Genomic DNA, 15,299 nt, shown 5'->3' on the forward strand with positions numbered 1-15,299 from the left:
AGATTGCACTTTGAATTCATACTTGCAATTTGGAGCTGTTTCCAGCAGTGACTTCTGACTGCCGAGGCGCTTTCTCCTGGGGCCAGATGCACGCTCTCTGCTGAGAGCCTTGATTCTCTGTTTCTTTGATGGTACCAAAGTATCGCCCAGCTAGAGAATTAGAGAATTTCTGTTGCTGCAGAAATCGTCTGCGTTTAACATTGCTTTTATGACTGACCTCTTCATTCACTGAGTAATGAATGGAAAAGAAAATTGTTTTTCTTTGTTTTATTGAGTAATGAAAGGGAAAATTGCACTTCTTTATCTTACAGCACAGCCCTTGCTAAAAATAGCACCTGACTATATTTTCTCTGGCTCTCTTTACTATTATTTTACTATATTAAATGCAATCTTTTTTCCCTTTGGATTTTTTTCCATTTTTGTGCCCCGAAGCTTTAAGCACCAAGTTTTGTGAGTCATAAATGTTCTGAGACATCAAATTAAGTAGAAACTGGAGAATGAGTTCTCAAAAGGTTGTGAATGCTGCTGACGTCAATCTCAGATTGAAATAAGAAAGAAGATATAGTTGACAGATCTTAGGAGCGAGACTGTAAGGGCACTTATGCTAATTCTGTTGTTGGAACAGAAATTGTGTTTTTATAAATGAAGGCAATAGTCCCAACTGGAGCTGTAACAGGCATTCATCGTAGTAACGAGATGATCTTGAGCTTTCATACTTTACACTGAAATTTGCCTTCAGCAGATTTAAACAAAATTGTTTCGAAGTGACTAAAATGAATATTAGCATGCTTTCTGCTTTATCAGCTTGTGATACAACTCAGTTTTCCAGCTCTAATTTTGCAGGATTCCTCACAGGATTCCTCCTTTAAAGCAGCATTGCAAAGTATGTTGTTCTGTGAACAGAAACTTGGGACCTGTTGGAGATTTTCCTTGACTGCGTATGGGAGAGAAATTAATTTTAAAAGTAAGGAGGAGTCATGAATATCAATATGTCTTGAGAATTATTTTGATAACGTGCAACATTTAACTTCTTGGAAGCAATTAGCAGTACTGTTCTTGAAGTTAAATGCCTGTAGATTCTGTGTTCATATTGGTTTGATGATGCTGTTGAAACTTTCTGTAGATATAGTGAGAAGAATGCAAAAGGTGACAAAAGGGAAAAGAAACCACGAAGAAGTCATTCGTTATTAGTTATCAGTGCATAACTCATTTATGTGGTGCTTGTTTTGGCAGTAATGAATGTGGCAGTTCAGAGTGACAGATAACTCACAGACTTGTTGCATACTTTATCCCAACTCTGTTCAGACAGTTCACTGGAAGTCTGTGTTTAATTGTTCATTAATAGTGCTGCAGTGATCACGCTGAGTCTAGAGATGTGCTTTGACTGAAGGTATGCTTCCACTGGTGAAAGAGGAGTTAGAAGATGTCCAGCAAAATCAGACTCTGTTTTGGAGAGCATCTTACAGCAGCAGATGAAGAAGTGTCAAGTTCAGAGAGACCAAAGTGAATTGAGGTGAACCCAGAGGTACTGAAGGAGCAAGGTAACGTGATTGCTGGTTAACTAGATTGGGGCAGCAACGTGAATGCCTCCACCGGGTCATCTGTAGCGCTGTGTTCAGGTGCTTTCTGCTGCTGGGAGAAGACCTTTTGGCAGATTGTTATGGGAAGCCACTTTACGGATTGGTGGCATTGCATGTACCTGTGTCAGAAAAATTGCAGTCATAGCCAAACGAAAATAAACAAGAAACCTAACTTCAAATTTAGGGATTAAATACAGGCTAGATTTACCTGCAGGTGGCCACTAGGAGCTCAGCAGGAAAGTAATCAATAGGGGCTGACTAGCTACGTGGTGCAAAATGTACTTCTGCTTTCAAGGTGAGAAGAGTGCAAGGGAAGAGGCTCTGGCTCCTGAAGCCTGTGCACAGCACCCTGTGAACAGAAACACAGATGAGCAGCAGCCCTGGGATCTGGAGCTGCTGCCAGGGCAGGTGTGGGCGGGACGAGTGAGCCTCTTTGATGAAGTTGGGTGTTCCCTGTCTCCCACTGAAGGCTCCGGCTGGGAGGGGACCAATCCCCATCAATTTACAGTCCTTCTTCTGCCAAAACTCCTTGGTTGCCATAGAAAGGAAGAGGTGGGTTGTGATGGTAGGTAATTTGACTGAAAATGATCAGCAACTGGTAAATGAGAACTTGCTTGATGTACCTAATGATAGAGGGTTTCCAAGACTTCTAACCACGAATGGTCAGGGGGCATCTTACAGTCCCAGTATACAGTCTTAGCAAGGCACAGACCTGTGAAGGGAATGGTCCTTCACAGCACACACACAGGAAAAAGGAGGAGGAGAAGTTCCAGCATTTTGATTCCACACGAAAAGGAGGTTCACCACCAGCTGGTTTATTAAGGATTGGCTGCCAAGGTAGGAAAATGCTTCCCCCATTGGTGAGGTTTTACATAATTGTACTTCACTGCCATTTTGTGTCTGTGCTGAAACATCTGGTCTCTGTTTTGATCAGAAGCTTGCACAGTTCAGGACCAGGTGCTGAAGGACTCCAGCTGCTGCTTCGAGATGGCACGGCAATTTCTCCAGCCCTTGGTGATTGAGCACAGAGGCAGAGAAGAAGGCTTTCTCCTTCCCGAAGCTGCTTGTTTGTGGTTAACCAGCATAAAAATGCATCTGTGCTGAATTGGTCCTTATCAGGATTCCTGAACAACTCTTCTGCCTCAGGCAGTGACACTCGATTATGTTTCTCATTCCTAAGCTTCTTAGAGGTTTAGCATTTATGAATCTCTTCTAATACTGTTTGCTTGACACATTTAGTAAGGCATATGACAGTGATCAGCTGAGAAAAAAACAAGTCCGCTAAGCGAGTGCAAATTGAGGCTTCTAGTAAGAAGAGTGGAGAGGCAAGCAAAGGTTTTCTGCCACTTGAAATCAAGTTAGGACAGGGACATTAATATAACTGAAATGGATTTAATGCAAAAATGGGCCGTGAGTCTGCTTCCCAGTCAGCTTCAAGCAGTCCACGGCAGCTGGTTTTGTCAGCAGTTGTGGTAGTGAGGCTGAGGACTGTAGGGACTGCGGAGAGGCCTGTAGCGTGGCTCAGCTTTCCATGACCCACGAGGGTGCTGTTGGTGTGCAATCCTGCATCTGATACCAATTCAGCAGCTAAACTATGGGGTTAAAAAACAACTGCGAATCTGCAAGAGGCTGCCTGCCCAGCTTCTTCAGGAAGGCAAGAGGGATGGCTGTAGGGCCAATGCAGGCAGCTGGTCCTGGCCCTGGGTGCTGGTCCCCCCTGCGGGGATTTGCCTCCAGCAGCAGCTGGGGCAGGGGCTGCTCGCCACCTCTTCGCTGTGGCTTCCCCATGGAGGCTCCTGACCAACAGAAATGATGTTAAAAGTAGTTGGTATTGTAGGCAGGTGCCTTCCAGCTTGGCATACCTTGAAAATTTGACAGCAGCCAGATGTCTAACTCGGTAGAGTAAGTGATGACTCTAAATAATGCGATGTAAATCTTGCAGACGCTGCTGAGGCTCCAGGTGCGCCCTGCGAATTGCGATTTCTAGGAGGAGGTGTTTGATCAGAGACTGAACTCTGGTCTTTAACCCTTGATTGGGCCCAGAGGAGGCAGCACATGCTCTGATGGGTCGCTGCTGACCAATTCCAGCAGGTCAGGTAATGGATCTCCTGGAGCTCCATAGGGCTGGCCAAGAGCAGTTATAGGAGGGGTTTTTTATGGCAATTGACCCAATGCTGCTGTTGGAAGCTTTCTGCAGCAGCACATTGTGTTTGGTGTACGTTTCAGCCAGCATACGGTACACATTTTAACTGAACACATGGAGAATTAATTTGATTTAAGTTGATTGATGTTGATTACCGACATGAGGATATGCTAATGAGAAACAATCAATTTCTAAAAGACTGTTTCAGTTCCAAGCCTGGTTGACGCATAGCGTTTGTATGATAGGCATGAAAAGTACAGTAAAAAGCCTCGGGCTATTTTGCAGCGTTCTCAGTGGTTCCTCCTTGATGAACACGTATCGCCCTAATTGCAGCTTGACAGCACGTTCTTGTCACTACAAATAAAAACATGGTGCTGGTGTTTATTTTCACTACGTTTTTTTATAGAACAAAAAAAAAACACTATGGAAGTTTCATGGAAGAGAAGAAGGCACACTGAGCGGTTGGGTTTCTAATGCAAAGTCAAAGAACTCAGCACCCTTTTCTTCCCCTTCATTTTTTCCCTGCTACTTTTTTTTTTTTTTGCTCCCAGTAGCACGCAAGCAAATTCTATCCCAGGCAGCGCTCAGAGATTTGAAGCTCATCCTGGTGGTTTCCGAGCCTTCAGTGGTTCGTAGGCTTTTGTAGCAAGTTATGTGCTGGGAGCAAAGCCTGTTTTATTTATTTTTTGCTTGCTTACTTTATTTATTTAATTTCAGGTTCCCGTAACTAGCAGCATCTTTGTGAGCTGCAGCAGGGGGGCTGTGGCTGTGCTTCTCTGCCTGCAAGTCCCCTCCCTGCCATGCTCGGAGTGCCTGCAAGTTGCTGTTCTCCCTCTGCTTCAGCAGAGCAGCTGTTTCAAGGCTAACCTGGCTGGCTTCACACTCCTCAAGTGTGGGGGCTCACGGCTTCCCACCCCCATGCAGAGGTGTGTGAAAACCCCCGGCTGCTGGATGCTAACAGCCTTCAGCTGCCACGCTCTGTGTTTGGAAAAAAAATGCTGTTTTTCAGCAAAACTCCTTGCTACGGGCCAGGAGGTTGCATTGCCTGGGCAAAGCGCCAAAATAACCTCTTGTTTCTAAAAACTTTCAGGAGGAGGCTTGGTTCAAATGCAGTACTGAACTCCCACTGAAGGTGCGTGAGGTAGAGGCACCCTGCTCGGAGGAATCTTTGAAATCGTACCTCGAGTTTTTAATTAATCCAGTTCCCTTTAGATGTTTTTTGTGCATGCTGCTTAGGGAGAAGGAACGTAATAAGAGAGTGGAAAGTTGTAGGAGAGAGCAGATTGTTGGGTTCAGCACTCCGTGTTCTCAGCATCTCAAACCTGGGGCTAAAAACTCGTTTTCTTGTGGGCATTCACTTTCTAGGTAGGAAGCCTTCCTAGTGTATTGTATGGGAGTAAATCGGTGTGAAGATGGTATATTGTTCTTTTTAAGCAGCTAAAAGTGATAGTTTCTTCCTTGATGTAGCTATTCTTTGGTGTGCATCAACTTATCTATGCTGTGATCTTGCAAACCCTTAATAAACATCCTCTGCTTGAAGTATCTGAGTTAGAACAACAGGCTGCACTGTTCTTACCTGCGTGAATGTGGTATCAAGTTATAAAATCTTTCCAAATGGCAGGTAAATGAAATTGTCATGGCAAATCAGCTCTTCTTATAGGGGACCTGGCTAATGTCTAATGCTTTCCACTTAGGCAAAAATACCCATTTTCTTAAGGAGGTAAAAACCTTATTTATATAAGAACATTAAGTAATAATCCATCGTATAGTCATTGATAGCAACTGATGCAGGTGACGTGCAAATAATCGCTACAGACGTGGCTGCTGCAGGAGCAGAAGAAGGAGTGGGATGTTTTACAGCTGGCTCTGCTGCAAGTTTTGGCTACAGCACTAGAGTAATCACACTGCCTGTGCTACCAAGGTAATACAACTAACAGTCATGGACCAGAGTGCAAAGGACGTCTCATTACGTATGCATGATTTTCTGTCTTGTATAAAAGCTCCTCTACAAGATACGTAATTTAAATGTTTATGTATCTGTGCAGCTATCAGTTTTGTTTCCCTCTTTTATGCCCACTGCTTGCCTGCCCAAGGGGCAAGACTGTTGGGATCAAGTAAATACCTAGATAAAAGCAAGCAATTATAAACTTGGTTAGATAGGTATAAGATAAAGGATTATATATTGTCCTCTACTTGTATATCTCAGCTTCTGGTTCTTTGATTTTTCTTTATGTTTCAGCACCGGATTGAAAAGGCATGGCTGTAAGTGTCTGAATCTCCTGTATTGAGCCTGATCTGGAAGAGGGGAGTTCTCCAGGTCCCTCCGCAGGTTCAAGCTGTGTGCTTGTCCCTGGTGGGGAAGCAACTTGCAGGCTAGGGAAGCTGGTGAGCGCCCACAGACCACAGAGCTGCGATTGCTTCCTCCTAGGGAGGCTCTGAGGTGACTTCAGCGTGTGCTGGCAGCGTGGCTGGTAGCAGTGCCAGAGAGGTTGATTTAGGCACTGTCCTGAACCAGAATAATGAATTTCTGCTACTTTGAATGGTAGAAAGTCTGGTCTTTTAGGTGGGGGTGTATCCTGGCAATGGTCAGGGAAACAACGTGAATGATGTGGAGGTGAAACTTGTAGAGTTCTCTCACCACCAGGCAATGGGATGTGCAGAGGGGAAAAGACTGCACTGCTGTGAAGGAGAAGGGCACGCGGGTGGGTGAGGTCACCCTGTAGCTCAGTCTGGAGTTCTCCTTGGGCACAGCATGAAGCAAGCTGACTTTCTTCTTTATATGTTTTGCAGGATTTATTCAAGTGACATGAGCACAGTTACTGAGACAGGAAGAGGCTTGATGATGTTTAATTTGCTCCTGTCAAGCAGCAGGGTGGCATCTCCTCCTGGATGTGGCAGATGACAGCCTTGCTATGACCATGAGGCAGTTCGTGTATGATATTTGGGGAGTAAATCTTGGCTGTTAACCCCTGTGTTCATTCAGGCGGGTGAGCAGATAGTAATGGCAAATGAAGTATGCTCATAATGGGAACCTATGAAATCTAATGTTTCTTTGTGGCAAAATGAATCTGTATTTCCATATAAATGAGTAGCTACCTCCAGGCTGGATTTTTTGATTGATTGTTGTTTTGTTTTCTTCTTTTACTGTATCGATTTCTCACTCTTTGAAGAATTTCCATTTTACTTCAGCAAGCACACAAAGCAGTCCTGGCTGTGCCTTTGTCACGTCTTGATATGTCACACACACCCCAAATTCAAGTCTTCTCTGCACTGCAAGGACTCTGGGAATAGAAGCAGGGCTGGGGTGCTGGAAGTGGCCAGAAGGCTAGAGGTAATCAGTGGAGGCAGGAAGCCGATTGTACAGCTGGGAGAAAAACACTTGCTGGTAACAGGTCAGTGAAGAGAGACAGCTTCTCACAAAGACTCAGTAGGAGTCCTAAAAGGCCTTGGCGATGTTCGCTTGTCTCCTTTGCTTAAATACCATATGACACGCTTTCTTCTCTCATTTTCTGAGCTGCCTCTCTAGTGCTGTCCATCTGAAGTGACAGGAGCACGCTTCCTAATTGGCAGGTTTTTGTTGCTGTTGAACAAGTGAATAAGCAGTAGATCTGCTGCTAATCTGAGCTGAGATCAGACATCCAGACATCCATTCTCCAGCAGCACACCCAAAAGCAAAATCTGGTTCAGATGCTCTGTCTGAAGTTACCTTGGAAAACTGCATCCAGGTACCACAGAAATGATTTCATTTTCTAATGGTGGAAAGGATAATGAATTATGAATAACAAGCTGGTGACTTCTGTGAGCAAAGAAACTCTGGAAAAAAAAATCCTCTGCTGGTTATTGCGGTTTCCCACAGAAAAGGATGAATGAGTTTGCAGTGCAGAAAGTACAGCTCCATGTTGCCTTTAATGTATTCACTTTGTGTTGAAAACATGAAGCTGGAAGGAACAATGGTACCATGGTAACTTGTGTTCTTTATAACCTTTCTTACAAAATTGTAAAACTGTTTACCATGGCAATATCAAGTTAATATAGCACATTGTTTTTGAATTTCTTGTTTTTCCTTTTATTATAATTGTGTGTTTGAAAACTCTCTGATGCTCAACTACACTGCTATTGAAGTTTTCTGATACCTTCAGTAAAACAAAGGTGCTAATTATGAGCATTATGATTGTGCCTGGTTGATTTTTTTTCCTTCACTTGTTCATTTTCTTTGTTTTAACAATCCTATTAACACCTGAGAAGTCTGACCTAAGCAGTGTAATTGAGACACAATGTGAAGCCTATAATCGAGTTTCTGTTTTCTTTAAATAATTTCATTAATTGTATCTCCATAATTTGCTCCTGGAATCTGAGAATGATGTCTGAAAAAATGTTTTTTCGATAACCACATAGATGTAGAGGTAGTGACAGTGTGGATTTAATTCTTGTGCAGACTGCACACCAATCTACGTTATTCTATGATGAAATTGTCAGCGTCCAGATTATGTCAGATTGACAAAATGGAAATGCTCCAGGGGAATGCTGCTATACGCTTACAGGCATGTGTTAGGGAACATCAAATCCTCATCTGAGTCTCTTGGATGTAAACAGAGCATCAGTAAAATGCATCTTTGACTTTCAATGTCTTAATGCCTTATCAGATTTCTTCATAATCTAAGTTTGGCCAAACCCCCAAAAGTGACAGGAGAAACTCCAGACAAAGATCTAAAAAAAAAAAAAAAAAGACAAAAGGCAGATCAGGAGTTACTCCATCTTACTGAGCATGACCAGGCTAACACAGTTTGATCATCCTTAGTTTCTAGTGTTGCTTGGGAGTTGCAGGAATAGCTATTCAGCTGGGTAGAAAGACCCTGTAGCCCCGGTCCTGGCTCATTTATGACAAAGGCAAAGACTGGTATCTAGTATGATCCCTTCCATTTTCTTCCTTGGGTGCAGAGGTGAACTTCTCTGCCTGTCAGATGCACCTTTACTACTTGCTGGCTTTCTTCTTTCCACGCAGAAATGTGGCCCCTTCCATTTTCAAAGTGGCAGAGCAGTGAACCCGTCACTGAAGCAAGCGTGGATGGAGGTTGCTCCTGCAGGTCTCGTCATTCAGCTGTTCTGAAAGATAGGGCATATGTGGAGGTTGGTTATGTTTACATCGGATTCCAACTAGTCTGTTCGTTAATTAAAATGAAGTAAACAAGTGCCAGAATGTTGTCTGAGCTTATCTAAGAAATTTTATATAACACTTGCTGTCTGTTGATGCAACTGTCCTAATGAATGCAGGGCTGATTTGATACGACTTCGTTAGTGAGGTGGAAGGCTGCTTTGAGATTAGAACTGAGGTGTATGTTCTTTGTCATCTAATATTTATCGTCTGACTGTTTGACTCCAGGAAGAGTACATACTGTGGATTAAATTTTGCAGCACGTTTATTTATGCCCCACTTGTGGAAGATAACTAGGATCCGGGAAATTTTCAGTCACTCAGCATCAGGAAGGCTGGCCCAAGGTGCTGCTCAGCTGTGGCAAAGGCTCTTGGTCAAGGATCAGATCTTAGGATTCCCTCCTTCAGCTGCAGGTGCTGGCTGAAAACGGGTTCTGATGGTACCAGAGGTCTGCTAAAAGGGCCTGGTTAAGGGTGCTGCTGAGATATGCTGGGGCTCTGTTTGTAAGTCAGGATGTGCTTGCTGTCTCTCCCTTTGCAAGTGCGTTTGCAGACAGTGCAGATTGGACAGGAATGCAGGAATGCTGCTTTCCCTTCGGGCTTCGTCTGGAGAGCCAGCAAAAGGAGACAGCTAAGCAAAGAGATCTAGATGTTATTTTGGCTTCTGTCATTTTTAAACTGACTTGCAAGATGACGAGAAAACCTTTGGTCAGGGAAATGACCTTTAGTATGCTGGATGGAGAAAGAAGATCTGGGTGCTGTGAGGAGACAAGCTCTTCTTTTCCTTTCTGTTCTTTGCATTAATTTTATTAATGCTTCAAACAGGGATATGTTTTGTTCTCTGAACTCTTTGGCAATACTGTTCAGGTACAAGTATCCCAGTGAAATGGAAACTAATTATTGGTTTCCTGCAAGACCAGATCCTGTCACTGTCTGAATCTTGGTAAAAGCATCAGATCCAGACAGCCAATGGTAAAGCTTCCACTGTTGCTCTACAGCCTCCAAAACTGAGTTAAGTTTTAATACTTTGACATCAAAGTAAGGCAAAAAAGTGGTGGGGAAAAAAGTGCAGTTCATTTAAGTGTAGTTTCATCATGTTTAGGAGAAGTTATACTGTTGAAGTCAGGTCCCGTTAGTGTTAAAATGTCTTCAGGTCATTGGCAGATCTAATTCTGCTCACATATAGGTTATGCTGTGTCCCAAAGTTTGCTTCTGCACCTTTTCAGTCAGGAGGAGTGATTGTGGACTGGAGTGGGACAAGAACACACCCTAAGGGGCTGCTATTCATTTGTCATAGTAAATAACTCGTGTTCCTCAAAAAATCAACTTGTTGGACCTTCTCCAGGCAAATTGCATGGCTACACATGAAGGCAGAGAAGCTCTTACTACTCAGAGATTAGTTCTTGCTAAGAAAGTTGGCTTCATTTGATAAATATTTCAGTATTTTTTTTCCCCCAGTGTAACAGGACAACATCATTGCCATGCTGGGAGGTGTTTCTGCAAGTGTGATGGTAATGGAGTGTAGAATTGCCCTACGTTGAACCGAGCTGGTGGTCCTGAGAACCTGCTATCAGTTTTCTCCTGACGGACAGTCTGGGTGATTTAGGAAGCAGCACAATGCTTATGCATGAACTTGTGCTTGCATTGTGCCTGGTACTATGATTGCTTCAATTACAGATCTGTTGATAGACCTTTGCTTGTTTGGAGTGATGCTGTGCAGTTTCCTTATTTTGGGAAGCTGTATGAATGTAAAATTGGTAGAGTTTAATGAAGAATGATACCTCACTATTTCTGATCTATAAAACATGCCGTACTTTGTCTTCTGTACAAATACGATCTCGTATAGTCCCTCCTGCATGTAGGATCTTTACTTGCTTTAAATAAGGCAAATTGGAGTTGTCATTAACAACTCTTTTTACAGCCTTGTTTGGTTGGGCTGTTAGGTGTTTTGAGAAACAGATTACATGGCCAATCCCGTATCTGCTTTTCCTATTATCTATAAATTTCATCTCATGGGAGAGGTCAAGACCTCTGCCTATACAGGGTTATTCACCGAGGTCACTGAATGCAGGCAGCACCTGATAATTTGGGGTTTATTGTATATCAGACTTCAGTCACCAAATGCATCTCCCCAAATCTGTGCTGAACTGAGCTGTGCTGGTAAGTGCAAGAGTAGGCTCCAAGTAGATCTGCCCCTGATAAAAGTAATTTTGTTGCCCTGAGTAGAAGCTAGCTCAAATCCTTTAAAAATGTGTAAACAACGTTGCTACAGCAAACCAAAATTCTCCCCAGCAGCTAACATTTTTCCTGCTAGGATGACAGTTCTTTGACCTTTACCACTTGTGTACATGTACACATATTAGCCTAGCAGCAAATTGGGTTTGAAATGGTCTGTAGCTTTTATGCCTTGCATTGCTTAATAAATCATTAGAAATGTGATAGTTCTCCACCAGTATTTTTCTTGTCGATATTTGTTTGTTCTTCGTTGGCTTCAACTGTTTGAGTTTCACACTGGTGGGAGCATCCATTAGTGCTCATTTTCCAGCTGTTTAGACTCAAAAGCAGTGTAAGGTGGGCCCAGCAGCTTCTGTAAATGCTGATCAGGACTGAAATCCTGATCACCTGAAATGCTGACATGATATTCCAGGAGTGTCAGAGTCGTGGGTCTGCTGCAGAGCATGATGTGATTGTCCCAGCTGTCATCTGCTTGCTAAGTCTGTTTGAAATGTACTTTGACTTCTTGGGGTCTTTTTCAATGAGCCAGCTCTTCCATATTTTTTTTCCTTTAGATGGGGCTTTATTTCCTTTGTTTGCTGGATTCCCTAGCAAAACCATTTGTCCTCAAAAAGGGGTCTAGAGGAATGGATTTTGTTTTGACTTGCTCCTAAAAGGGCTTATGTGCAGTATCCTTGGAATGCGGTGTGATTCCTGCCGGGAAGTGCTGCTAAAACTCAGTTTTTTAAACAGTTAATGGAGAAAGCAATTGGAACATTTCAAATAGGTAATTGTGGTAGGGAAAATCTGAATGGTAGTCCCTTATGGTCTTAGAGCAGGGAGGAGCAGTTCTTGATAGGCTGGGACTGGCTGGGCAAGGACTGGAACTGGCGTAGAATTTTATTCGGATAAATTAGAGTTATTTATATAAATTAGTCATGTGCTTTTTTATGATGCCAACAAAACGTTTTCTTCAGTTGGGAAATTTGTTGTGGTTTTCTTCTGTCTTTCTAGAAAGGTAGATACAAAGATGTGCTTTTCATTAGTAAAATTGGAGCCATTCAGGCATTTAGTGTGTTCTCTGGCCAAAGGCTAGGCAGCAGCACATGGCCTGCAGAGAGCAGGGGAGTGTTGTGGGGATACCCACAGGAGCACCAAGAGGTGATGAAGTGATTAGTACCCAGTAAAATTATCACACAGTAAAGAATCCCACACAGATATCAAGAAGTATTTGCTCATGACCTTCTTTCCAAATGGAAAGGAGGAGTCAGCGTCAAGCACAAAGGTGGACGAACTCAAAATAGTCTGCAAAAAAGACAGCAGACCGAGAAGCCTGTAGGCATTGTAAGCGTGTGGCAGCCCCAGAGGGACCTCACAGCTGCTCGCTGAACTGCCTCAGGAGCGCAGCAGAGCCATCTGCAGCTGCTGCACAATGAAATCTGCAGTTCAACATCTGGACTTTGTGGTTAAAATAGAAAACATTATGGTAAATGGTAGCAGATTTTCTTTGTCTTGTGCTGTTACTGAGCATCATCGTGCATGTGCTGTTGTGGTTAACAAAGTACTTGTAAGCATCAAAAAATGGAGGCTTAGAATTCAACTACTCCACAACAGCTGTCCTTTAGATGAAAATTTTCCTTTCTACTCTCAGCAGAGATCTGAATTTACATGCAAAGTTTCAAATTCCATTTGATTGGCTTTCTTGAAATGTTTGTGAATTTAAGCAAAACCCTTTTCATTTCACCAACGAGAACTGTATCAGATTTATTTTTTGCATGGCTTTTCAGAGTATGTGCACATCTCTAACAATTGTGAACTTATGAGCTAGTGGGATCTATGTCATTTCTAAATTCCAGTATTTGGAAACCATACTTCAAACTTTCACTGAAGTGAGATGCAGGCATTTGTTCCTTTTTATTTACCTTCTGGTTTATGTGCTTCAGATTGCTTTTGGGTTTTGCTGTCTTTAAGCTTTTACTCCACTTTCTTGAGTGCTAAAACCTTAAATGCTTTTATAATTTCATTTAATGCTGACCTGAATTTAGCAGTGGGGCTTCAGAAAGATCGTAGAAACATGGACAAAATCCTAAGTTTGGTAGACCTTCTGTGTTCCTGATACAAATGCCTCAGAGAACAGCATTCAGAGAACTAGAAATGATTCCTCCAGTGCTTGGGGTGGGCAGCTGCTGTCCCTGGGCACATTTATTTGGCAATATGCTGTTGTGTAATGAGTAACATGGGGGGCAGTTTACCTCTGGTCCTGTCCTGTCGAAGACCCTGTACTGGGGAAAATTGGGGGAGAACTCTTGTCCCCTTCAGTGGACTCCTGGTTCTGGTGTTTTCACAGCAGCTTTGTCCTGTTGTGGCAGGGTTCTGGACAGACGTCCCACCTTCGACTGCAAACTATTTGAATTATTTCTTGGTACAATTTTAAGTGAAACTCCCATCCCTGCAAAAATTTTGCGCTATAACTAATCTGCTCTTTTTTTTTTTTCTAATTTGGAAGATAATACACTGGAAATTGCCTGATCAATTCTTAATTTCCACCAAGTCTTGAAAAACAACGTAAGGGGTTTCAAAGAATATTTTGTGTGGTTCTTAATGTAAACAGTCATTGGCTATTTTCTTCTTGCTGCTGCCCTTTAATTTAATGTATGCTTTGTTGCCCCCAGCCATCATTTAGTTTGATCTTCTAATCTGACAAATGTCATAAAGATTTAACCAAAATCACAGAGTTGTAGCATGGCTGAGGTGGGAAGGGACCTCTGGAGGTTGTCTGGTCTGACCGCCTGCTCAAGCAGAGCCACCTAAAGCAGGTTGCCCAAAATTTCGGAGCATTTATTTTAGAGTTGACACCCTTGACATAATATGTACTGGAGGGGGGGATGTAAAGTGTGAGGCCCAGATTTAGCCTTAATGTGCTACCAAATATTCTGAAATCTCTTGTAGATAGGAACATTTCCTTGGAGTGATGCTCGCAGCAGAATACTAAACTAAGTTTCCTTACCATTAGGGGTACAAACAGCTCTCCAGGCGTACAGCCATTAAGCTACATGAACACCTTTGCACATAAATATTTACTTTGGAAATGAGTGAACCGAAGGCCTTGCCTGGAGCCACGCAGCAAGGGATGCAGGCAGCAGCGGCAAGGGCTGGGTACCACCGTGATGTGAGCCGGGAGCTGCTGCCCGGCCTCACGCAGACCCGAGCAGCCCCTGTCGCTGCCTCTCCTGCTGGTTACCATGACATTTGATCACCTAGAAATAGGCTCCAGGAAGTCTGGGTCTCGTTCTGCTGCTCTCCTGGCTGGGATTTGCTCTGTTCTGCTTGCGTGGGTTTGAGGGGGAGGGAGGCTGATAGCAGGATAACGCTAATTCCCTTCACCTGCTCCTGTTACTTTCCAGATCAAAGAACCAGATTACTGAATTTAGCCAGATTTGTATCACAGATCATTTACCTTCCTCCTCACAAATTTTTCATTTGTTCTTTTGGCAGTTGATTTATAACGTATAATGCATTGCGATTTTCTTTTCTGTTGTTTATCTCCATGGTTTAGCAGACAGCCATCATGACCCAAACAGTAGGAGCTGGACCAGCCCGCGTCTATCCAGTGCACTGAAGTCCCAGCTAGGGTGTCCAGGCTTGCTTGTTCACAGTAATGTAGTGGTGCTTCTGAGGTACTCTGCCTGTGAGTGATTTATCTGCTTTCCAACACCTGTAGCTGTAATTAATGCCCTTATAGTGGCTAACATAGCTCAGACATCTCAGGGTCGTACAGCTGTTCTTACAGTGGTTGATTAACAGAATTAATATATGTGGAACAACTAGAAAGGTCATGCAAAAGTGGCAAACTGTTCTTATATAAAATTGCATTCAGTGCCAAAAATGCTTCTAATTCTAGACTCTTACTACTTAAATATTTTTCATTGCATCAGTGATGATTTTCTCGCCCTCAGTGGATGGTCTTTTAAGAGATGTGATGCATTTGAATTTTGTTTGCTGTTACCTTGTATTGTTTATTTGCAGTTAGAAGAATGGAAGTTGGGAATAGGTACATGGTATAGATGCTACGTATTTTTATTCTCGGCACTTATTTTTCTGTCAAGGTAACTGGAAGAATCAAAAAATACCAGAATGATCTTCATATTAATCCTTTGCTTATGAAACATACAACTCTTCAGTTTCATAAGAATTAAGAAATGCATGCAATG

The 15,299-nt window shown here is 42.9% G+C and overlaps 1 protein-coding gene across 4 annotated transcripts in view; it reads left to right on the forward strand.

Moving 5' to 3' along the window:
* The window catches only part of RAB3B (RAB3B, member RAS oncogene family), a 55,790-nt gene that overhangs the window by 21,944 nt on the left and 18,547 nt on the right, over positions 1-15,299 (forward strand). The window contains exon 2 of one of the 4 annotated variants that reach the window (XM_068690621.1): positions 8,726-8,850. The exons of the other annotated variants lie outside the window; for them this stretch is intronic. Coding sequence (XP_068546722.1) covers positions 8,728-8,850 — 123 coding nt within the window. The 5' untranslated portion in view covers positions 8,726-8,727. The remainder of the gene's footprint in view (positions 1-8,725; positions 8,851-15,299) is intronic. 4 annotated transcript variants of the gene reach the window in all.

Source organism: Anas acuta, chromosome 8 (genome assembly GCF_963932015.1).
Source record: "Anas acuta chromosome 8, bAnaAcu1.1, whole genome shotgun sequence".
In the NCBI taxonomy this organism is placed as follows: Eukaryota; Metazoa; Chordata; class Aves; order Anseriformes; family Anatidae; genus Anas; species Anas acuta.